At 47.4% G+C, this 25,814-nt stretch overlaps 1 protein-coding gene and 1 long non-coding RNA gene across 2 annotated transcripts in view; one reads left to right on the top strand and one right to left on the bottom strand.

Moving 5' to 3' along the window:
• Nucleotides 1–5,822: 5,822 nt before the first annotated feature.
• Nucleotides 5,823–19,602, bottom strand: LOC123798386 (uncharacterized). Its single transcript, XR_006781275.2, has 3 exons — nt 18,808–19,602; nt 7,374–7,512; nt 5,823–6,294 (listed from the first exon to the last, which is right to left on the bottom strand). It is a non-coding gene; the product is annotated as an uncharacterized LOC123798386 (long non-coding RNA).
• Nucleotides 19,603–21,321: 1,719 nt separating this feature from the next.
• Nucleotides 21,322–25,814, top strand: part of N4BP1 (NEDD4 binding protein 1) — a 47,005-nt gene continuing 42,512 nt past the window's right edge. The window contains exon 1 of the mRNA XM_045806733.2: nt 21,322–21,741. Within this exon, the coding sequence (XP_045662689.1) occupies nt 21,544–21,741 (198 nt within the window). The 5' untranslated portion in view covers nt 21,322–21,543. The remainder of the gene's footprint in view (nt 21,742–25,814) is intronic.

Here is a 25,814-nt window from a genome sequence, read left to right as displayed (position 1 = left end):
ATGAGAGAAAAGCTCCTTGATGTTGGTCTTGGCAATGATTTCTTAGATATGGCACCAAAAATACAGCCAACACAAGCAAAATCAAACAAGAACTACATCGAACTAAAAACCCATCATAAACAAAGGAAACAATAAAATGAAAAGGCAACCTCATGGCAGTCACAAAAATTAACCTGAAATGGATTGTAGATCGAAATGTAAAAGTTAGCTCTAAAAGAAAACAAGATTTTGGAGTGGGCCAAAAATGTTTTTGATAGGGGCGCCTGGGTGGCACAGCGGTTAAGCGTCTGCCTTCGGCTCAGGGCGTGATCCCGGCGATCTGGGATCGAGCCCCACATCAGGCTCCTCCGCTGTGAGCCTGCTTCTTCCTCTCCCACTCCCCCTGCTTGTGTTCCCTCTCTCACTGGCTGTCTCTATCTCGGTCGAATAAATAAATAAAATCTTTTAAAAAAAATGTTTTGATAGGACACAAAAAGCAAAAATCATAAAAGAAAAAATGTGATAAATTGGACCTCATCAAAGTTAAAAACTCCTCACTATTATGTAAAAACTAGATGTGTCTTCATATCCCACACCTTCGGCTGTGTTGGGTTACTTGAGGTTAACCTACCCAGAAAGCCTCAGCCTCAGCCCCGGTCATTTAAGGTGAAACTTGAGGCTGACACATGGACTGCAACACGTGGAAAGACATTCTAAGCAAGTCTATAACGCACTACAAGAACGGTTATTTAATGGGACTGTTTTGAAAAGAATGAAGAATATTTTGGAATCCATGGAGTTCTCCAGGCTTATTATTTATTGCCCTCACAGGTGAACTTGTCTCCTGGAGAGACTTTGAGGTCTTGCCCCACATCTTACAGCTGCAAACAGGGAAGGGGGAAGGAGGCAAGGGGCGGGAAACAAGGACAAGAGGACAGGAGAGAAGGGCAAATGGGTACCATGCAGCCCTTCTTGGCATCACCTGACAGACCAGAAGGGGATCCAAAGAGGGAAGAGGGTAAAGATAAAAAACTAGTGTTTCTAAGACTGGGACCCCAGGCACATGGCTGAGAGGTGGGGCTCTCCCTGCCCCATGCCAGAATAGAATAACTAGGCTCACCCTGGTCCAGGGAGTAAACACCATGAGGGACTCTTCTCTGCCAAGAGTCAGGGCTCCTTGTGGACCGTGGCAGTGGGAACTGTCTGCCTTCTTCCCACAGTGCTGGGCAAGTGAGGCTCTGAAAGTCAAATTCAGCAAATACTCAGGCATTAAAAGGGACACAGTCCCTGCCCTCAAAGACAGTCGAGTGGAAACACGTATATAAACCCACCAAGATAAAATTACAAAGCAGCATAAGTGCTACAGAGAAAAAGAAGATAATGTTTCTAAGTTAGATTCATGGTATCAGATGTTGCCAATGCAGGGCTCCAGGAGGGACACAAGCCTACCCCATTCACCTACCCGTGATTCAGCTCTGCGTTCTCTCTCTGGCAGCCCCCTCAGCTGAGATTCGGGGCCAAGGCATGTCCTAGCTTCTATCACTAACTGGGAACCGGTGGGGGAGACAAATGGATCCCTCCCACACAGCGTGGCAAAATACTACAGCAAAAGGGGCTTGGCCAGAGGAAGACAGGGGTCCAGGGCATGTTATATAAATAAGTAGATAGCCTTCCCACTTCTCATCACCAAAAGAACATGTGAAAATAAAATCTTAAAAATTCACTTAGCAAAAAAAAAAAAAATAATAATTAAACTCCTATTCCTCTAAAAATATTATTAAGAAAATGAACGGGCAAGCCACAGAGTGGGAGAAAATATTTACAATATTTATATTTGAAAAAGGACTTGTGTCTGGATAGATTTTTTTAAAGGGAAAAAAAATTCTTACAATTCCAAATAAGACAATACCCAATTTAAAAAATGGGCCAAAAAAAAAAATGTGAACAGACACTTCGCGGAAGATTTATATAAATAACCAAAAGGTACATGGAAAGATACCCAATATCACTGGTCATTAGAAAAGTGCAAATCGAAATCAAAATGAGGAGGTGCCAGGACATACCCAAGAGAAGAGCTGATATTAAGAAGACTGACAATATCAAGCATGGGTATAGATACAGAGCAACTGGAACTCTCAAAAATTGCCAGTGGGAATATAAAATGCCAAAACCACTTTGAAAAATTATTTGGCCTTTTCTTTAAAGGTTACTTACAGCAAGATGACTCAGAAGTCACACCCCTAGGTAAGAGAAATGAAAGTATAGGTCCACACAAAATCTTACACAAGGAATGTTCATGACAGCTTTATTCATCTTAGCCAAAAACTGGAAACAACCCAAATGTCCACCAACCGATATAGGAATGAACAAATCGGGGTATATACATACATATAAATGGAAACCAGTCAGAAAAAATAAATTCACACACATGACCTGGATGAATCTTGAAAACACAATGCTATGAGAGAAAAGCCAGACCTAAAAGAGGACTTACTTCATGACTCGACCTGCAGGAAGCTCTGGAAATGGCAAATCTAGTCTGTAGCGGCGGGAAGATCAGCGGGCCCAAGGGAACATCTGGAGTCATGAACCGGTCCGTATTTGAACACGGTAGCAGTGAACACCTGGGCGTCAACGTTGGTCAACGCTCACGGAACCGCACACAAAAAACAGGTACGTTTCACTGTATGCACTTTATACTGAAAGAAGTTGTTAAAAAAACAAATCCCAGGTCTGGTGACTTCAAGCATGACATTGCTAAAACAGGCAAGTCAGGAGAATTTTCTCAGTGAGATAACAGAGCTGAAAATTGCCTCCTGCCCCCTACTAGCTCTATCCTCTCTGGGCGCCTTGTCCCAGGGAGGCCCACGATTATGTTCTGGGGCTGCCTACACAGAAAATGGCACTTCTGAACAACAGTCCTTAAAATATATAAAGAAAGGGAAATAGTCTGTTCTAACAAGCCCTAGACTGAGGAACCAAAAGCCCCTCCTTGCGGTCCCTGACCAGCCGGGCAGCCTTAGTCAAGGAAGTTGCTTCCTACCGGTGACCCTTGGACCCCTTATCTGCAAAATCTGAGTAACCATCAAGAGCCCTGGTGGCTTTGGAGAGGGCAGCACGCTGGGAGGATGAGGGCCATGCCAAAGGGGATTTTGAAGGGAGTTTCTGAAGAATACAATGCTTTGTGTTTCCGATGTTTCATCCAGCTTGACTGGTGTCCTTAACGACAGGATGTGGTTTGACTTAATCAAGCCAACAGGCATGTGAGCCCATTGACAATTGTTGAGGGCTGAGCAGTTGTAAAAGATGGGCACTCCGTCCCCCTCCCGTATCTTCTCCCTTCTCCCATTTCCTCACCTTGATCTTGACAGATAGCTCTCTCCCCACTAGTCAGTGCTGACTCAGAACAGGCAGGCCCCAAGGGCTGCTTCCTAAGTTGTCATTCCCCTTCTTAGAGTCCATTCCTTTCCTCCAGTCCTGTTCCCCCTTTCCAGGCTAATGTCAAGAGCTGTGTGATGTAATCCATGGTGGAGTTAGCAGTTTGCGGCAGCTACCATCACATTGTATCAAATTATTTTAAAATTCAATGTCATTCCCGTAAGCACACTGGCGAGGATACTTGCCAGGGACCCACCCCAAGGCACCCTCATTTCACAGTCCCCAGCCCACCACTGCCCCATATTCCTTCGTTATTGTGCCAGAATATTTTTTTAAAGATTTTATTTATTATTTGAGAGGGCAAGAGCACCAAAAGGGAGGACAAGCACTAGTGGGGGGGCAGAGGGAGAGGGAGAAGCAGGCTCCCCTCTAAGTAGAGAGCCCAACTTGGGGCTCCACCCCAGGACCCTGGGAGCATGACCTGGGCCGAAGGCAGATGCTTAACTGACTGAACCACCCAGGCGCCCTTGGCAGAATATTTTGCTGTATTTACTTATCACCCAACTAATTTTCTTTAAATCGACTTTGAATCAGTTTATTATTCTTTACTTAGCCCGTCCTAAATAATGATCACTGTGGAATCATGGGCATGATACGTTAAGAATACATTTTTCTAATTTTATAAAATTACAAATTTATAATTCATATATGCATTTATATATATTTCTATAATTACATATATATAGTCCAACCTACCGGGGTTCCACACATCTCACTTTGGGTAACACCTCCTAAAAGCACCACCATGATCAGGCCTACACCCCAACATTGCAATAACACTCATCAATCTAGACCCCATTTTTTGGTTTGGGTTTTTGTTCGTTCGTTTGTTTGTTTGTTTTTAGGGAGAGAGAGTGAGAGCAAGGGAGGGGAGGGGGAGAGGGAGAGGGAGAGAGAGAACCTTAAGCAGACTCACACCCAGCGCAGAGCCTGACCTGGGTCTCGATCTCACAACCCTGAGATCATGACTTGAGCCAAAATCAAGAGTCGTGCACTTAACCAACTGAGCCACCCAGGTGCCCCACAGACCCCATTCTCTAAAAAAAGCTACGGCTGTATGTGCTCAGTCTGGACTGAGGCTACTGCTTGTAGGGGACTGTATTAGTTTCCTAGGGCTTCCATAACCAAGTACCACAGGACTGGCTGGCTTAAACCATAGAAACTTATTTCTTCATAGTTCTGGAGGCTGGGAGTCCGAGATCAAAATTCTTAATTAGTTAAAATAAGAAAATTTTACATAAAAATCCACCTTCCAGATTTCTGGGTACTTAGAAGATACTAGAATATCTAGCCCCCTTGGTCCTGCATTCTCATGACTTGAAGCAAAATCAGAGCTGCCCCTTCAAAAGGGAAGCAAGAGCACCAGAATGTCACAGTCCTCAGCGTTCCCTACTGTCTTCTCCTCTGTTGGCTCTATTGACTTGTTACCTGCCTGAACCCTGGAAGCATTTGAGTTTGTGGTCTCACTGCGTACTGCCATCTCTTCTCCTTACACACACACACACACACACACACACATCCTTCCAATCACTCCATCTATCTTATATTTTCTTTCAGTCCTCTGTGTCTCTGCATCCTACTTCCTCTGTCTAGAATGCCTTCATCATCTCTACTGACCTCTGTGAAGGCCCAGCTCAAATACCACCGTCTAGGGCGGCAGAAGTCAACCTTGCCATCCATCATCCCCTCCTCCATCTCTCTGTCTTCCTTTGGGTCAGATATGATCATGTACCCAAGTCCCGGCAAATGAGATGAAAAGGGAAATGTGTTGTGGGCTTCCAGGAAGGCTGCTTAAAGGAAAATGTCTCTACCAGGAACCGGCGTTCCCTGCCGCTTTTGCTCTGCCCTCAGTCCAGCCTCTAGAACATGGAATGTGCCCTCTCTCACCTCCAAGTCCCTTCCTGAATGCCACCTCTAAGTGAGAATTCCTCTAACCATTCTATTTAAAATATCGATCCCTCTCCCTTCCGGCACTCCTGATTACCCTTTCCCTACCCTTTCCTCACAAGGCAGCACTATCTGGGGTATAAAATTACATTATTTATTGTCTGCTCTTCCGTTAGACTATAAGCCTCACAAGGGCAGGGAGTTGTCTGTGATTTCTTTTCCCCGCTGTGTATCCCAAGCTCCTAGAACATATCTCGAATGAATAAATAACCTTCATTCATTTCATGCCATTTGAAACTCAGGCGTCTTTAAAGGTTTGGCATTACCCCCACTTTCAGTTTAAACCAGGTCCTGTAGATTGCACCTGTGTATCACCTCTCAGATGTGCCCATCCGCCCCCTGCCCCCAAATACCACTTGCATGTGACTCTCCCTCACCTCCCTCTGCAGATTACAACAGCACCCTAACCATCTTCCTGCTCCCAGCCCTCCCCCTCCCGTTCTGCAGAGGACCTCCCACATCACTGCCTGCTTAAAATCTTTCTATGGCTCCATCGCTTCAAACTAAAAAGCAAACTCGACAACTGTCCACAGACCTACCCAATCTGGCCCCAACTCCTACCATGCCTCCTTATCCTCTCATCCACCTCCAACATACCCCGGATGGAGAAAACTCCTCACTGTTGTCCAAAGAGCTCTCCTCACGCCTTTCCATCATCTGCCCCTTCTGCCAAAGATGCTCTTCCCTGCCTCTTTCACCAGGCTTGCTCTGGCTTGTCCTTGGGAACGTGTGTACCACCTCCTCCAAGAAGCCTTCCCTAACTGCTCCTCAGGCTGAGCGAGCTACCCCTTCTTTGTGCTCACATATCACCCCATATTTATCCCCGTCAGCTTCCTGACTTCGCCATGAGATCACATGTGCCTCGGGATGGAATTTTGTCTTATCCTATAACCCCGGTGTAAGGAGAAGCACCATCACGTGGTAGGCAGACTGTAAATGAGAAGGGAAGGAAGGCAGGGAGAAAGGGAAGGAGGAAAGAAGGAAAGAAAGAAGGAAGGAAATCACTGGGTCACAAACGTGCAGCTGTCTTCTGAGCCCTTGAGTTCATGCCTGGCCAGGTAACCTGCTATGGCCCATGAAATGTGAATGTCACTCACGTGTCACTAGGGGGTAGAAGCTGGAGGGGCAGTCTGTGATCTCTGCTGTCTGCTGAGAGACAGCCTCTGTCAGCCCGGGCCCTGAGGGACTAAGGGGAGCCCTGGCTGACCTGAAGTGTGCTTATATCATTAATGAGAGCGACACTCTGTTCTTTTCAGTTGCTGAGATGTTAGAGTTTATTGCTAACCCAGCATAATCATGTCTGTTCTGACTAACACAGCTGGTTTGAAGTATTGGGAGGGGAAAATCACACATTTTTAACCTTTTATTTCCTGAGAATATCAGACACCGCCTTGCCTCTCCCACTGCCATGGAATTTTCAATCAGATTTTATGTTTCCCCACGGCTTCCTCGTATCATTGCAAAGACGCTATAAGATAAACTGCTCAGATAGTATTATCCCCTCTCCTACAAACTCAGAAAAATTACGCAGATGACTTGCCTGAGACGCCCTGGGTAGGAGAGAGGAGAGCTCATGCTACCACAAGCTCTCTCTCTGACACCTGACCAAGTGCTCACTGCCTGCTCCAGGAAATAAAATAGCACTGGTCCAAATATAGTCTAAAATGTGGGGTCTATGCCAGAAAGGGCTCATTCTCTTGCCACCGAGGAAGTATATCAAAACTAACATAGAATGGTGGGCCCCGGAACCAAGCTGCCCTGAGTTCCCTCCAGCACCAGCCTTCAGTACCCGGGGTCCCTGAGCAAGTAGCTACATTTCTCCCAACCTCTGCTCCCCCAACCCTGCCATATGGAGACAACAACCGTACGTACTTCATTCTCTCCTTGTGAGTTTTACGTAAATGAATCCATGAGGGGGCTTGGCACGGCGTCCAGCACATAACAAAGGCTCAGTACAACTTAGCTATGACTGTCCCTATTATCACACACGGAAGTCACTCTGTCCTTACCTTTACCAGCTGGGCTCTGCATGGTAATGCCAGGCTCTTGCCACAGGGTGGCACTCTTGTCTCCGGTCACTCTTCCTTCTTGCGTTCTCTAAAGCTCCTTTTCTCAAAATGCCAAGATGGGCAAAGATGGAAGGGGGACCTGGAAAAAGATGACAAAGTCTGGGCATGCCAACCAAAAAGATGTCTTCTCCGTCACATCAAAAGTGCAGATACTGCCTCAATCATTCATCTCTGCGGCCTCTTACAGCTGTGTCTCCCTGCCTGGCTGATCCCCAACCCCGAGAAGAGGCTAAAGGTGCTGGTAAAATTGTGTCATCCGGCCCCACCTCCACACGCCACCGTGGGGAGTCAGAAGTTGCACCTGGGAGTCTGATGGAAAAGGGTGTTTGGAAGCCACTGCTATAGAGCGGGGCTTTCTAGGACTTTACACGCTTGTAAAACACCTCGATAAAATAGAGATTGTGCATTTCTAACAAGCGTCCAGGTGGTGCCTGTCCTGCTGATCCAGGCACCGTGGTTTGAGCACCAAGAACCTGAAGGACCTGGCCCATTGCCTGGTGCATGGAAGCAGCGGACGCTTTCTGAGTGCCGACCGTGCATAAGCCCCTTCTGTATACTAATTCATTTCCCCCTCACAATAGCCCCATGCAATCAGTCCTATTGTCCCTGTTTTATGAATGAGACACAAAAACATTAAGTAACTATTCCAAAATCATAACAGCTCCTTGGTAGCAGAGCCCGGACTCACACTATACTTTTGCTAAATCGATGTCACTGTTTTAGGTTGAATTAAAAGTAAACACCATCCAGGACAAAGAGGAAAGATCACTGAAGCAGCACGGAGGAGCAGTGAAGACGGCAGGCTCTGGAGCCAAATGACCCAGGTTCACAACCTCAGCTCTGCCCCTTCGGAGCTGTGGACTTTGATGGGTGGTTTGACCTCTCCGGGCCTCATTTCCTTCAGCACAAAACTGGAATAACAATAGCACCTACTTCAGGGAGTTGTTCGGAGGATTAAGGGAGGTCATTGAACACTGTGCTCAGCAGGCACCTGGTAAGTACTCGGCATTGCCGGCGCCCAGGTCTTACTTCCAAGGCTGAGAACTGCAGGGACAAATGAGTCCCCACCTCGAGCTTTAAGGAACTCACAGTGTCAGGGGCGCCTGCGTGGCTCATTCGGTTAAGCCTCTACCTTCGGCTCAGGTCATGATCCCAGGGTCCTGGGATCGAGCCCCACACCTGATTCTCTGCTCAGCGGGGAAACTGCTTCACCCTCCCCTCTGCCTGCCGCTCCCCCTGCTTGTGCGCTCATGTTCTCCCTCGTCCTCTCTCTCTCTCTCAAACAAATAAGTAAAATCTTAAAAAAAAAAAAAAAAGCGGAAATCACAGTTTAATGAGGGCGAGGGAGAAGAAGTGCTAATGAGAGGGCCATCAGAGCACCCATGGGGGGCAACCATCACCCTGCAGTGCAGCCAGAGGCCGCCCTCCAGCACCCCCCACACACATGACGTACATTTATTCACCTGTACGCATCTTTCCCCTACAAAAAAAGCTTAATATCTTGACTGATGCCACCCACCACCCAACCCAATGAGCCCAGAGAGGGCACGAGATGGGGGCTGTGGACCTGCTGGCCCTCTGTTCCAAAAGCCTCTCGTAGTGTGAGCTGACCACGCCGTGGGTGACGGCAGTGTGTGGACACTTGATTTGTACAACGAGGCCCAGAAATGCACACGTGCTCCTTCAGACGGCACTGTGACCCATTCCAGTGCTAGAGGAAAAACAGCATGGGATTTACTGAGAGAAGGTGGCCAGTCTTGAACGCGGGCCTATTTTAAAGGGTGAGTCTAAATAACACATTTTACTTTGCAGTCACAGTTTAAACTCTGGGTCAGCTGAGCTGGCTACTTTGGGGGGTAGTTAACAATGTGTCTTCGAGAGTCTGGAAACAATCTCGACACCCATCAGCCAGGGAGTGGTGAAAGAAATTACAGTCCCGGTACAATAGTTGTTATAGCAGCTAAAAAAGGGATGAGGTCTGGCATTATTTACAATAACCAAGACGTGGAAGCAACCGAAGTGTCCGTCAACAGATGAATGGATAAGGAAGATATGTATATATATAATATATATACACACAATGGAGTACTATTCCATTGTACCATACCATTCCACCTACACACAAAAAATCTTGCTACTTGCAACATGGTTGCACTATGAGGGCATTATGATAAGTGAAAGAAGTCTGACAGAAAGAGACAAATACTATGTGATCTCACTTATATGTGGAACCAAAAAACCAGAACAAACAAACAGCAGCAACAACCAAGCTTATAGGTACAGAGAACAGATTGGTGGTTGGGGAGTCGGGGGCAAAATGAGTGAAGGAAGGCAAAAGGTATAAACTTCCAGCAATGAAATAAGTAAGTCCTGGAAATGTGACGTACAGTGTAAGGACTATACTTAATCATACTGTATTGCATATTTGCAAGTTGCTAAGAGAGGAGATCTTAAAAGTTCCCATCACAAGAAAAAAATTTCTATAACTCTGTATGGTGATAGATGTTAACTAGACTTATCACGGTGACCATTTCACAATATATACAAACATCACATCGTTATGTTGGACACCTGAAACTAATATAATGTAATATGTCAATTACACCTCAATTAAAAATAAATAAGCATAAATAAATTTTTAAAGGAATGAGGGGTTCTGGATGTTCTGATGTAGAATGATTTCCAAGATATCAGTGTCCCCAGACAATAAGATGATGATTGGTATAGAAAGTTTGCTACTCTTTGGGGGCGCCTGGGTGGCACAGCGGTTGGGCGTCTGCCTTCGGCTCAGGGCGTGATCCCGGCGTTATGGGATCAAGCCCCACGTCAGGCTCCTCCGCTATGAGCCTGCTTCTTCCTCTCCCACTCCCCCTGCTTGTGTTCCCTCTCTCGCTGGCTGTCTCTCTCTCTGTCGAATAAATAAATAAAATCTAAAAAAAAAAAAAAAAAAGAAAGAAAGTTTGCTACTCTTTGTGCAAAAAGAGCAGGGGTTGGGGGGAGGATTACCTGTATCGTGTGTATTTTTAAAAAGTGAAAGATCCATATAAAACCAATAGTGATGGTTTCCAATGGTGAGGAGTCACCAGGCAGACAAGGGACAAAGGCAAGAGAGAACTCCTCCACTGAATGCCTTTTTTTTTTTAATTGTGGTAAAAAAACATCGAACATAAAATTCACCATCTTTACCATTTCTAAGTGTACAGTAGTGTTAAGTGTATTCACATTATTGCACGATGGTACTGAATATACTTTAATATTTTTTTGAATTTTGGAACCCCATAATTGTATTGCTTGCTTTTATTTTAAAAATTAACTTTAAAATCATCATGCCCAGATAATAGGAATAAAGAGAATCATTGTACTGGAAAAAGAAAAAAGAACACATGCTTTGAAATCAAAATGAACTGAATTCAAATTCTTGTCCCTGCCATTGCTGGTCGCGGGCAAGTCAAGTAAATTCTTTAAGCCTTAGTCTCTCCCTCCTTTAAAATGCACCCCCCCCCAAAAAAAGTGAGCATCCCCCTGCGGCGATGTGAGGAGCATTAAGTGAGAATTCTCTGAAAGCACCAAGTGCAGTACATAGCCCAAAGCAAGCTTTCAGTTCACAGTGACTTTTTTCATGCAATCCAGAAGAAACTGGACAAAGGCATGCCTATTAAACCTGCACAAGTGCTTTGTTACCTTGGAAGGACCAGAATCACCCAGGGCGCCTGTTAGAAATATGCTTGTCCAGGGCCCCACCCCAAACCCCCCACCACCACCCACCAGATACTCCTCTTTCAACAGGACCATCCCTTTAATTCAGATAGATCAAAGCTAGAGAACAACTAAGGTGAAAAGCTTCTGTGCACCTAGACCACACTCCTGGCTTCCAACTGAAAACTGGAAGTGGACTTTGAGAATCTTTGCTCGTAGTGGCACTAGGTGGAGGAGCCGGGTGCTGGGGAAGTGGCACGCAGATGTCGCATTCTGAACACAGAGGAGTTCCAGCCCCATCACTGAGACTGCTAAGAGAGATAGCTTTGGGGAGCAATTTCCCCACATGTGGGAGTGGAGGATGTCCTCTGTGCACTGACACCTTGCATCACCTTCCTCTCCACTTAAGTGAAAACAGAAGGAAAAGTCCCAAATAAATTAATTCATCATCCTTTTATTGAGCCTCTGATGCAGTTCCCTAGCTGCTCTCTCCACACCCAGGACTGCGGTGGGGAGCAGACCTAGTCCCTTTTGGTTGCCTGGAGGTGCTTGTTGGAAGCCCTTATTTATGTGGGGGAAAAGCATGGCTAAATAGGGCTGTTGCTGCTTGCCCATTTCTTTTGGTTCCCTCTGAGGCCCTTCCATCCACGGGAGGCTTTTCTGCCAATCACACAGATCCATTTACCTTGCATCCCCATTCGGCCTTGCCACCTGTCCCCAAAAGAGATGCCTCCCCAGTTTCCCCAGCGGAGTCTCCCACGCGCTCCCTGCGAAGGAAGGCTTGAAATCAAGCCTGCTCCATCGGAAGCTGCACTGGCGCCGCTGGGACAGCAGGTGGCGCCCCGGACGGATTTCGTTGGCCGAGACCCGGAGCCGGTGAGAAACAAAGTTTTCTTGGTGTCGGGGCGCGGAGGGGCGCAGTAAATCTTTGTTAAGAGAGCGAGTGAGCGCGTGAAACGTGAAATCGTTTCCTGTGACACTCTGTCCCCTGGTCTAAGCTCCAACGCTAGCAGGAGGGGGAAGGAATGACACTGTGTCAGCGGGAAGAGCCGCAACCTCATCATTGCAGAAATGAGGAACTCAGCCCACAGCAGGGGAGGCTCGCCCAGCCATCCACGGAAAAAGGGCAGAGCCAAGACTCCTGCCCTGCCGGTCCTTTGGCCCGCCTAGAGCCAGACCTTAGACCCTCAGACGTAGGTCTTCCAAAAGATTTGCCACCATGAGCACATGTCCTTGCATAAGGGACAGGGGACAGGGTCCTGAAGCACCAACTACCATGAGTATTTCCCACACTTGAGTCCTTTACATCCCCTTGCGTGATTCTGGCCATTTCCACACACCACCCGAGTTATTATTCGGTTAATAGATTTTCTTTAATCAACTCACGTTTTTAAGTTAAATATAATTCTAAGGGAAATGCTTCATTGCTACAACTGGAAGTTCAGTATTTCTTGCCAAAAACAGGACTGTAAAAAATAAATATATAACAATTACAATTTCTTCGAAGTCTGGCTGTTTACCAAGGAAATTCATCTGCCTTGCACCAGTGGTGTTTTCCACTTTAGGAAAAGCTGGGCTTCTAGGACTACCTCTCACGGGAATTCTGAATGAGATGAAGCAAGAAGTGGTGATGGGGAGCCAGAGAGAGAGGCAGCCACACCGTTGACCCCATTGTGAACAAAGGGACCCTGACATATTCCACGTCCTCCCTGCAGTAAACACACACTTCCGAAAACTCCGAAGTTCTTTTTCAGTCTGGCAAGCTGGAGGGGAAGGGTGGAGACCCCGCTTCCCGTGAGCCGGCCCCACCCTGGAGCTCTTAGGGAATGCATAAAATAGCATCTCAGGAAGAGGAGGTCCTTAGAGGTCAGCCAGCCAGCCCCCTGTAGCTGGACTGATCTCCTCTCCCTCCCCTTGGGGGGCAGGGGTCCCCTGGCCTCTACACCAGCACAGCGCCTGCTGCCGGGATATCAGGGAAAATGCATGTGACCTGGGGATAGGGACGGAGAAAGACGAAGCCCTCCTCTAGACAGGGTGAGTCTAGCTGTTAAAGAGGTCTGTCCACTCTGGATTGGGTTGTAGGGAAAGACAGTCATAGGTGTGGATAATTCACTTCCCCTCTCTGAATTTTGGTTTTCTCATCTATACAATAAAGAGGGTGGACTGGACAGGGGTCTTAAGTTAGGGCCAGCCCCAAGCACCCCTCCAGCCTGCAACTCGGGGCTATTAGGAGGAGGAGATGCCCCCTGGCCAACTCTGTCTTCCAGAGCATTCAGGAGTTTTATAACAGGACGTCCAGACCTGTCTTCCATATCTCCAGAGCACAAACGAGAGACTGGTCAAGTAGGAAAAAGCCCTTCCTGCTGTCTGTGTCCTGCAGTCCTGGAATGTGGAAAAGTCACCTGTGCCCTCTTGTCCTAGAGATCTTTAGGTCAGCAAGACCCAATTATTGGTCCTGGGCAGTCGCTGAACTAGCCTGGTACATGTCTGGGTGCAGGAGAGTTCAAGGAGAACCTAGGCGTGCCTGCCCCCTTCTGGTTCTGTGGAGAAGTCGTCAATACTGCAGACCTGTTGCGCCAGTTCCGGCTCTAACCCTTCCTCCCCTTCCTAGTGGTAGGGACTTCACACAAGCTACTTGACCTTCCCAAGTTTCAGCTGCCTCATCTTTAAAATGGGCATAACACCTACTTCAGAGAATTGTTTGTGGGGGGTGGACAAATGAGATCATTCGTGTAGAGTCAGCCAATCAATAATTTGTGGAACATGTACTGTTCTAAGTGCTGGGTGCATACATAGCCCAGTTCCTTGTATTGGGTCAAGCATGCAAGGGGCATTTGGAAAAGCAATGTATATACAGACATAAAAACATATGTTTAGATAGCCTGTTTTCAGTGCCATAGCAATTCCATCCAATCCCTTCCTCAGTTGTGGTCTCTGCATCTTCTGCCTGCCCCTCACCACTTGATTTCTGTCCCTCGAGGTGGTGACAGCATTCATTCTTTCATTATGAAGACATTACTTTCCTTCTCTTGCTCTTCCAGGAAGATAAGCAAAGACCACCTTAGTCACCGTCACCCCTACCTCCCACCCCCACCGGGGACTTTAGAACATCCTGTACATTATGGGCACTCATGTGAACCTTGTCTGAAATTCCAGGGCCCAGGTAGCTCGGAACAAAGGTCTCACAAAGTGGACGCCTTTGTTTGGCCACGTTGTCCTAGAAGCGTCTGTATCCAATACATGCAGCTAAGCACCTAGAGTCTCCCGCCCAGAGTGGTGGCCTCCCCCACGTATAGGAACCCTACAGCCCCTCCACTCTGACTCCAACACAGTTCCACAAACAGGAAACCTGACGACAAGACTGCTGAAGCCCTCGAAGCTCTGCGAATTGCAGAATCTCTCCATCAAAGAGCATCGATCACCTTCTAATGCCTTCCCATCACATGTAAAATAAAGTCCAACACTTTCCCAGGCTCCCAAAGCTCCACGCTCTGGCCGCTGCCTCTTCTCCCTCCTCTCCGTGCTCACCCAGCTCCAGGCTCATAGGCCTCCTTGCTGCTCTGCAAACACACTAACCACTCTCTGCCTAGAAGCTTTTCTCCAGACATCCCCAGGGCTCCCCGACTCCGCTCAGATGCCCGCTCAAATGTCAGCTCCTCAGAGAGGCATTCCTTATCCAGCCCATCTAAAGGATTACACATGCATCTTCTCCATTTCAGAATCCTCATCACTGCTGGGGCACCCTTTTTCTCTATTCCTCATGTTTCCTGCAAAGGAGACCAGCCAGACCATTGCTCTTGGCCTATCTCCCTGTCACTCCCTCCTCTCTATGGGAAGATTGAGTTGTCTGATTCATGAGTTTGACACTAAGCATGTGCAGCTCAGCCCTCTTCTCTTGGGGAGCCAGCCTGACTACAGAGAGCACACTCCTGTCTGCTCTTGGACTCACAGAAAGGGGACTCCCCCCGTGCCCAGAAGGTAAGGAAAGAAGAGAAGCTCAGAGGGTGACCAGCTGTGCCTGTCACTGGACTCTGTCTAGTTCATGAGTACGGCAATAACTAGCCACAACCTCCATTCAACATCATCAGTGGTAAGTTTAAATATCTGTCTGGCTTCTATGTGTCGTCAGTTGGTTATGAATTTAAATGTTTCTTTTATCTAGTGCTGCGTAACAAATCACCCCAAACTCAGTAGCTGAATAATTTACTATTTCAGGTATGTCTGTGGGTTGACCAGATGGTTCTTTTGTTTCACAGGTTGTCTGTCAGCTGGAATGTTGAACCAGCTACAAGTCCAAAATGGCCTCATTCACGTGACTGGTACTTGGTTATTGGCCGCTAGCCGAGAGCTCATCTGTGGGCTGTCAGCTGGGAAAATGAGGACCTTGGCCCTCCTCCACATGGTTGTTTGGGCTTCCTCTTGGCATGGTAACTAGGTTCCAATCAGGACTATTCCACAAGCAAGTATTCCAAAAGGAAGGAAGTAGAACCTAACAGTCTTCTTAAGAATTGGTCTTGGATATCCTGGAATATGATTTCTACAGATACTATTGGTCAATGCAGTCACAGAGCGGCCCAGATTCCTGATATAAAGAGCAGTATGCCCACATGGGGAGGAAAAGCATTGTTGAGGGCCATCTCTGGAGACTAGCTACCACAGATGGGGGGCAGAACACTGAGCCCTCTAAATTCCCACAGCCACTTCCCAGCACTACACCATTCATTCAATTCTTCCCTTCCAGTGAGTTCATGAAAGCAGATACTTTGCTTTGTTCATTGCTATGTTTTCAGGACAGTGCCTGGCACATAGTAGGTATTCTGTAACTGTTTGTTGAATGAATAAATGAATTAAACAACCAGCCATTCAAATGCCCTAGTCAGCCACAGGAAGCTGAACAGGCCAGCACGTTTTCTCAGAAGTGAGACTTCAGCTGGGCTTTAAAGACAGGCGGGCCTGGCAGGAACGTGCTCTGTAGGTAAGCCAATGAGAAACAGTGATGGGTAACAGGCAGCCAGTTGCTGGGTCACTTGCTTGGTGGCCACACACCTGACCAGGACCCTCTTAACCCATGCTGTTCCATACTCAGTCTACACAGGACAGCGTATCAGAGGGAACTCAGAGAGCTTTCATTAGATCTGATGTGTGTGTGTGTGTGTGTGTGTGTGTGTCCCATAGAGAGAATGCAGAAGAGAGGAGGAGACAGAATTCTGACTGGCTCAGTCCCAGGGACAGGGCTTTCTCTGAACTGCTGTGTAGATTGGCGGTTCTTAATAGGGACAGGGACATTACACACCATCTGGAGACATTTTTCGTGTTGTCACAACTGGGCTGGGAGGATGTTCCTGGCATCCACTGAGGGAGGCCAGGATTGCCGCCCAGCATCCTATAATTCACAGGACAGGCTGCCACAACCAAGAGGTATCTGGCCCAAAACGTCAATTGTGCCCTTGTTGAGAAACCCTGCTGTAAAGGGTGACAGGAAAATACTGCGGATTCAGGGCATCTCAGAGCTGGTCGGTTGCTGGCAGTCATGGAGTAATCCTTGGCCCAGAAACCATGTTCCCACCTGAGACGACGGAGATTTATAAACAACTCTCCATGCTGTAGCAGGTGAGCAGCTTGAATTAATGTCAGAGGAGTTCCAACAATGTGGGTAACAACAACACGGAGAATTATAAGGGAAAGAAACGTAAGACCGAAGCAGCAGAAGCAGCGGGGCTTTCCTGCAGCTAAGGAGAAACAAGCCCCCTGTACTTTACCATTGAGGTTTCACCACCAAAATACCTCTCAGATTCCTCCTCTCAGTCTCCACTCCAACTTCCCCGATCCAAACCACCACCATCCCTCTCCTGGACCAATACCCCTAAGTGCTATTCCCAGGCCCACTCTGGCCCTCCACACTTCCTCTCCCAGCGAAGGGAGGGGGATCTCAGAGCACACACTGAATGGTGCACTTGCTGCTTAAAACCCAGGAAGGCTTCCCAGTGTACTGAGAACACAAAATCTCTAACTGGCCCGCCGCGTTGGTTCTGGAGGATCCAGCCTCAAACTACCTGTGGGTGTCCCCCTGCCTCAGCACACTCTAGCCATAAAGGGCTACATGCTGCCCTGCTCTCCATTCCTGAAATACTTCAAGCTCATTCCAGCCTCAGGTGACAGCCCCCATGGAGCTCATTGGCCTGATGACATCTGGAGATGTGCGTGAATCAGTCCTAACACACAAGCATATGAAAGACGGATCCCAGTGATATGAGCAAGAGGGTCACAGTGCCCCCAGGAGCCTGTGACAAGGCAATCTGGTTCAGTGAATGAATTCCTTTAAGATTTTATTTATTTATTTGACACAAGCAAGGGGAGCAATGGAGGGAGAGAGAGAAGCAGGCTCTCCGCTGAGCAGGGAGCCTGATGCAGGGCTCGATCCCAGGACCCTGCGTTCTTGACCTGAGCTGAAGACAGACATTTAACCGACTGAGCCACCCAGGGGCCCCTAGTGATTGGATTCTTAAACAAGTGGCTCCTGAGCTGAAATCTGATGGAGGAGCAGGAATCAACTAAATGAAAAGAAAACAGGAGGAAAAAACCAGCCTGTGCAAATGCCCTGCGGCAGTGTAAGTTAGGCTAGGTGGAGAGAGGAGTAGAGGAGGAAAGTAGGAGACAGGTCTTGCAAAAGCTGAAACCTACAGTAAGGAGTTTGGATTTTATTCTCAGCATAAGGGAAAGCTCTAGAAGGGCCTTAAGAGATTGACTGAAAAAATTTGCAAGCTGAGAACATACTCTGCCTGCAGCATCAATATTTGTAAATAATTTCTCCCAACTGGATGGCAGTCGTAGCTCTTGAAATTTGGAGAGAGGACAGGAAGAATGTGGGGGTGGACCCCACAGTTGTCAAAGAGAGAAATGATAGTGGCTTGGACGAGTGACTAGGGAGATGAAAAAAACTGAACAGTTTGTAAATATATTTGTAATATATACAAATATACAAATAAATTTGTAAATATATTTGTAAATATATTAGAACATGTGTGGCTAAAACACAATTGTATTCCCATTCCTTACTCTAAAGCCATGGATGTCATTATACAAAAAGAAAAAAAAGAACAGAACCCAGGAGGACTCACCACTCCAGAGACCACTGGCTAGAGAGCATGTTGAGTCCATTTATCATATTGGTTGGCTCTGCCAAGCAATGTTACTTGTGCAAATCTGTCTGTTTTTGACAGCATTAAAAACCTTAAAAGGCAAGTAGGGCCCAAGGGTTAGGAGGTCTGTCATGAGAACATAGTATCTCCCCTTGTTTACTTTTGCATAAGGGCAGAAAAGGGGGTTGGGTGCAGATGAAGGCTTGTCGTCATTAAGGCATAGCGCCCCAGCACGGAGGGCCTGGATTCAAATTCCGATTCCTATCACCTAATTTCCCAGCTCTGTGAGACGTTTCCAAACCTCTCTATGCCTCTCTTTCCTCACCTTTAAAATAGGAATGATAATAATAGCAACCACAGTGGGCATTTTAGAAGATCAGTAAACACTTTCTGCCCCTCCTGCCTTCAGAACTGAGAAAGAAAAGCAGGTGTCAGCCAGGTGGAGGTCAAAAGGTCATCTTTATTACTGACAAAGCAGGACCGGAGGATGTGGCGAAGGTGACCCAGTGAACAACTGCAGACAGCACACAATAACATACCTTCTCTGGGGGCAGGATGGTCCAACGTAGTCTTCTCAGAAAGCCACTGGTCTGTTGGATCAGGTAAGTCCTCCTCCTGCCCTGGGGAAGAGTGAGGGACAGGTAGATGGAAGGGGGAATGGGTTCCTCCATACTTGGCCCTGCTAGGGAATAAAGTAGGAAGCCATCCCCCACCTCCATGAAAATATGAGAAGGGAAAATAACTGATTCCCTCAATACTGTTTCACAGGGTTCTTATGGATATTAGAGGAAAAAAAAATAGGTAAAGGGTTTGGAACGTAGACTCCATAAAGGTCTCATCCTTGGCATCAACTGTCCTAGGCTGGGGAGACTAGCCAAGATAGGCAAGGCTGGTCAACTGAGGAAAGTTGTGGTTCAGAAATTGCAGGAATCAAGGGAGTTTCTTAAAAAGGGGATTTCTCTTTCTCCCTCTTTCCTAGTTCCCTACACTCAGGAAACCTTGAGAGTTCCCTAAAGGGAAATGCTGACAAGATATGAACTGAAAAGTCTTTTAAATAGGGGAAAAACCCCAACAGCTGTATGGCCAGTGATATACCAATCCAGTGACTTACGAATACAGTATAATGGCCCAGCTTTCTTTTATGGGTGTGTGTGTATGCATTACTTTTGTTGGTATAGGGAGGGTTTTGTTGGGGGACGGGAAGGAGCTGTTGTGTGTTTTTCAAGGCAGCCTCTCCTCTCCCTTTACAATTAAGCAATTAAGAATCACTGGCCAGGAAGTCACTGGGAGCAAACAGGAAAGCCCTGGGGAAAGCCTTGTCCAATCACTGAACAATAGCAATTCCTATTAAGGTGAGGGCAGCAAGAAGACAGGAAATAACATGTGTTGACTCTAGCTCTGAGTGCAATCTATCAGCAAGGCTGTGCTCACCACCTGCCTTGTCTCGGCCAATCTCAGGTCACCTACCTGATGGAGGAAGACTGCTAGTTGTGTAGACACCAAGGGAAAAGCCCAGGGGAACAGGAAGTTGTTGGTCTATGAGCCTAATGGTTCTCTTCCCTATGTTGAGTCATCTCTCATTGGGGCACCAGGGAACCACACCTGCCTTAATTTCTGAGGCAAATGGAAAACCCCAGCAGCCAGGATCCCTGAGAGGTTTTACCTTGGGTAATCCCTCTTACCAAAACCATCCTCCTTTGGCATTTCCAACTGTAACATCTTTAGATCCCCTTCTTTCTCCTTAAGGGGAAACCTACACAGAAGGAGGGGGCTCCCAGGCCCACAAGTTCAACATGGTTGTACAATCCATACAAAGCTTTTCCATGAAAACAGAACCTTAAATGCATTGCTAATTTAGCAACAGTAATAGCTAATACTTCGTGATCACTTACTGTGTCCAGGGTACTGCTGTAATTTTCCCAACAGTAGGTACTACTGTTGCCCATGTTTCACAGATGAGGAATTAAGACACAGAGAAGTTAAGATACCCATGATCCTTATCTATCTATCTACTATATCCAGGACATTTAGCCCAGAGAAAGGAAACCAACATTTTCTCTTCCACAATCACTTGTTATGGACTCAGAGAATCTAAGATCTGGAAAAGCCTTTAAGGATTGAATAAACCCATGATTCTATAGATGAGAAAACACAGTTGGAGAGGATTGGGGCGTATTTATTCAAGCCCCACAGTAAAACAGATGCACCCTTAATCCCCCACTTTTTGTACCTCTATTATAACATATGCCCCTTCTTCCCTCCCAGAAGAAATCACTCTCCTGAATTTCTTAATCATTTCTTCGCTCTTCAATTCTCCATACTTATTATTCCCCTTTTCATCTCCTCTTGTTACCATTTATACCGAAAGAGCAACAGGAAAGAAAAGAAGGACGGGAATGGAAAGAAAGAAGATGGGGGGGGGGGTGGAAAGAAAGAAGATGGGGGGGATGGAAAGAAAGAAGATGGGGCGGGGGGGGAGTGGAAGGGAGGAGGGAGGGAAAGGAAGGAAGGAAGGGAGGAAAGAAAGAAAGAAAGAAGGAAAGAAAGAAAGAAAGAAAGATCTGCCTAGCAATTACTGAGAAGCTGGAAGGGATGGAGAGGGGGTGGAAGGGAGGGAGGGAGGAAGGTAGAAGGAAAGGAGGGAAGGAGGAAGGGAGGTAGGAAGGTGAGAAGGGAGGAAGGGAGGGAGGGAGACCATCTACCTATCAATTACTGAGAAGCTAGAAAACTTCAATTGCTAGAGCCCTAGTTTGGGCTTCAAGATGTCTGAAGACAAGCCAAATCCCTTGTGACACTGGGTCAATTTCCCTATCTGTAAAACCAGAGATTCACCATCAATCAGGTCACCCAAAAGCGTTCTGCCCTCACCAAAGAAGGCCGTCCGGGCCCCTCTCCGCAGCCGTCGCCTTGCCCTCAACAAACATGGCCACGGCGCGTGACGTCGAGTCCTGTCGCCTCCGCCCTCCCTCCTTCCCTGGGGGGCGGCGAGCATCAATGACGGCGGCAGGCCGGGCGCATGCGCGGCGGCGGGGCCCGGCCCGCGGCGGCGGCGGCGGCGGCGAAGGGGCGGAGGGGTTCGCTGCCCGCAGTTGCCAAGCTGCGGCGGCCGTGCCGGGATGGTGTAGCTGGGCCCGCGGGCAGGCGGCGGGGCGCGGGCGGGGGCGAGGCGGCCGCGAGGGCCGACGCCGCCTGACGGGCTCCGGTGTAGCGGCAGCACGCTGAGGGGGCGTCGCCGCCGCCGGCCCCCGGCGCCGCCGCGGGAGGCCGCGCCCGCCATGGCGGCCCGGGCGGTGCTGGACGAGTTCACGGCGCCCGCGGAGAAGGCGGCGCTGCTGGAGCGGAGTCGGGGCCGCATCGAAGGCCTGTTCGGCGTGAGCCTGGCGGTGCTTGGCGCGCTCGGGGCCGAGGAACCGCTGCCCGCGCGCATCTGGTTGCAGCTCCGCGGGGCGCAGGAGGCGGTGCACAGCGCCAAGGTGAGTCCCGCCGCCGCCCCCGCGCGCCCGCCTTCCGCGGCCCCGGCTCAGCCGGGCTCCCTGGGCGCCCCCACCCCCTTCCACTCGGCCCTTCGTACGGGAACGCAGTGAAGCGCCGTGGTTAAGAGCGCAGTCTCCAGAGCCCGCGGACCTGCGTTCTCAGCTTTCGAGCCATGTGACCTTGGGCTAGCGGTTCAGTCCTGGGGCGCCTCAGTTTCCCCATTTGTAAAGTGGCGCTGACGAAAGCACCTCCCTCGGAAGGCTGTCGCGAGGATTGGAGTAGGTCCTGTTGTAAAGCGCAGAGCTCAGTGGCTGGCCTGGAGTGAGCGCGCTGCGAATGCTGCCTGTTGTTATCTTTTCCCTCCCGGCCCTCGGGATGGTGCGCAGGGCCTGGTGTCAGGGCCCACAGCCTCCTGTCCACCACATCAGCCACCTTTTTTTTTCCGCCAACCCCTCCAGTAGGGGTTCAGACCCTTTTCGGGATTTCAGCCCCTTTTGAGAATCTGATAAAACCACTCTAGTAGTAAAATACACAGAATATTAGGACGGGATAGGGATGTTTAATAATAGTGTTAAAAAGCATTATTCCTTGTATTGATGTTATGTTCAACTAACATTTATTTAATGGTTATAGCACGTCAGATGTTAATGCTAACCACTTCATAAGGATTATCTAGTGCAGCTCTTAAAAAATCCAGTGAGGTGGATTTTATTATCTTCCTCTCTCTAAATTACCAGCTGGGGAAACTGAAACTCTGCAAGTGGTGACTCACCTTCTCTCAGAATCAGCATTTCAGGCTTATACCTACGCAACACCTTCAGCTATTCCCCTTTCTCCCCAAGCTAAGAAACAGTAACAAACACATCCCCCCCCTTTCCCAGGCATCCAAGGTTTCCCGTCCAGTACGTGGGGGAGCCAGAATTCAGACTTAGGGCCCTTGTTCTTGATACCTGTCTCCCAAATGATGAGCCCTCTGGCTGGGAAGAAAATGATCCTTTTTTGGCATCCTGCTTCAGAAATTTCACGGTGTCCTTGGAGAATTGGATATGCTGTAATTCCTGACTCTCTTAGATAAAAAAAAGCCTGGGTGCTTTTTGTTTTAATATCTTTAGAAGAGATAGGACACTTAACTGTGTGATTCTTCTCCACAGCATAACTTAAAACATTGTAGATGTTGAATCAGGTTTGCTTTCCTGTGCTTTAATTTTTTCCCTAACTTTTAATTTTTTAAGTGTTTTTTTATTTGAATTTTTTAAGGTAGGCTCCATCCCCAAAATGGGGCTTTACTCAAGACCCTGAAATCAAGAGCCACACATTCTATGGACTAAGCCAGCCAGGCACCCCCTAATTTTTAATCTTTAACTTCTTAGGCCTCTCATTCTTTTCTCCCCAGCAGCCCAATTTCTTCCCACTCCCCAGAGCTAAAAGGTTTGACATAACTAAGTCCTGTTAATGCTTCTGAGAATCTCTTAGACAGACTCATGCCTCTCCTTTCCATTGCCTCTGCTGCAGTTAAGACCTTTTTTCTTGGTATGTGCCCTCACTCCATTCCTCCCTCTTCCTTCCCCCCCTAGTACAACTTGCATTTAACTGATCCTCCTACAGAAAATCATTTTCCAGCTCTGGGACCTACTAGGACTTCCTATCTCATTCACTCTAAACTCCTCCTCTGGAGATTTACAAAACATTTACTAATCCAGTCCCACCTTATTTTCCCAATTCTGTGTCATAGCAACTCTCAAGCTTAAACCTCTACTGTCGTCTAACTAGTCCCACAGCTTTTACTTGTGCTTCACCTGCTCCCAGTTCAGCTTTACTCAAGACTCATCCCAAGTGTGTAAAGTGCTTCTTTTGCTCTACAGAAGAACTTGGCGTGTTCTGCCAGACCCTCCCAGCTCCTGTTCTCTTACCTGTCCTGCCATGCAGTTTAGCATAAGCTATTTGGAAAAGGTGTGTCTTACAGTATCGTGGTAGTAGGTGTCACTTGCCCATGTATCTTTGTGATGTGTGTTACTCATAATCCAATCCTCCCACTTGTAAAAAATCCTTTTTCTTTCTTTTCCTTTGAGACTCATGGGTAAGCATTGAATGCCATAGTTGTTAATTGGTTTTGGAGTTTGTTTCACATTCTTTTGAGGAAGAGAAAACCATTAACTTAAAAATTAAGAACAGGAAAGCAAACTTTAACATCTACAATATTTTAAGTTGTGCAGGAGGAGAAGGTTTGGGGGAAGGAATATTTAGAGTAAATAAGAATTGTTTAAACTAGCTTGTAGGTAGAGTCCGATTAAGATAAGATGCAGGCAACTTTTTTGGGTCCCTTTGGGTGGTTTACTTTGTTTTCATGCTTTTAAAATGTTAAATCACTACATTTAGCTAATGCTCCATTGGCTAGGGAGAATGGGGCCTACAGGTAGAAAGTGATAATGTCCTAGGAGGTTAAAAAAAAAAGGCACACGCTCTAGAAGAGTGGCCCTTTTTGTCAACGGGGAAATGTGTTGGGGGAAACAGCACCTGAGCCGGACTTTGAGGAGCCAGTAAGATTCCCAGGTGGAGGTAGTGGTGAACAAAGGCTCGAAGTCCAGAAACACACGGAATGGGAATGTCGTGGTAGGAAGTGTTGGAGCCTCGAGGGACCCAAATGCCAGGTTAAGCCATTGGGCCTTATTCAGTAAGGAGTCAGTGAGAATTTTTGGGAGAAGGACTTGCCTTCCTTTACTTGGAGGCAGGAAGACCCAACTGTGGAAGAGACATATTCCAAGCTGGACATTGGTGGGTGACAAAATTTTCACTGGGATTTGGCAACTGAGTAGATGTAGGAATTGGGGAGACATTTTAAACCTTGGTGCCAGGAAGGATGGTTTGTATGTTGTTTGACCTGTTGGTGGGGCCAGGTAGCCAACATTTAAAGAAAATTCGTGCCAGGAAGTTTACTAATGTTTGCCTCTGGACCTCGGGTAATCCACAGCCTAGTAGGGGAGACAAACTTGGAAACATATAGTATAGTATGATACATGTTAACAATTGAAATATGTGCAAGGTGTTTACAGTAATACAGGAGAGAAAGAGTTGTTCTGCCTGATTGGGTGTTAAAGGATGAACAAGAGTTTTCTAGAGGGAAGAGCATGTGTAAAATCACAGGAATATGAAATAGTGCCAGTTTATTACTGATTTCTCAAGTCTAGGAGTAGTTTGGTGGAAAGGGGCCAAGTCACAGGCACTTGGGGCCTGCAGAAGAACACAAATTTTACCAAGCAGGCAGGTAGTAGAGAGCCATGGAAGGGTTGTGAGAACAGAAGTGATGCCATCAGATTTACGTTTCTAAGAAATCTCTCCGTTGTCACTGTTTATACGTGTAGGCTTGTTTTTCTCAATGTGGTCCATTGCTGGTTTGTGTTGATACAATGGCAGAAATAAGTGTTCAGTGACTTTTATGGCAATGTGATATTACCACAAGGGCTGGGGAGGCGATGTCTCAAAGAGCAGAAAACCAGTAGAGAGCATTGTACATGGGGGGCCCAGCAGGAGGGGGTTGAAGTCAGGGGTGGCCAAAGTTGTGGAATCAAAGGAGGTTGAGGACTGAACTTCAGAGAGGAAGTATAGGTACCTACTTGATGCTGCCTCCTTCAGAGAGATCAAAGAATCAATGCCTGGGAGGGTTCCTTGGAGTCAGACAGTAGTGGGGAGGGGTGAGGCTGAAAAGATCTCAGCCCTGGAAGCGAGAAGTTAGAACTCTCCCTTTAGCTCCGGGAGCCACAAATTCCATGCTCCCTGGGTCCACGTAAGGAGACTGCATATAGAAGCAGCTGCTGGTAGGGAGGACCTGGAGAATAAGGTGCTCATGCTTTATGGGTGAAGATAACTGCCAGTGCTTAGTATTAGTCAGTTACATAGTAGGGGCCCAGTGATGTCTGATCTCATTATCTGAGAAAAGCCAAGGGTTTGGATTTCATAATGTGAAATCTGTTTTGTTTTTTAAGAGGCAGCTAATTTATGTTTTAAAAACCATGCATGCTGTGAATGATACCTCAATAAAATTTGCATTAATATATTCTTTTAAAAGTGTATATTC

This window comes from Ursus americanus, chromosome 21, assembly GCF_024610735.1.
Source record: "Ursus americanus isolate L20-20 chromosome 21, mUrsAme1.1.p, whole genome shotgun sequence".
Classification (NCBI taxonomy): domain Eukaryota; kingdom Metazoa; phylum Chordata; class Mammalia; order Carnivora; family Ursidae; genus Ursus; species Ursus americanus.
The sequence above is the reverse complement of the archived record's forward strand: the minus strand, read 5'-3'. Positions and strand labels throughout refer to the sequence as shown.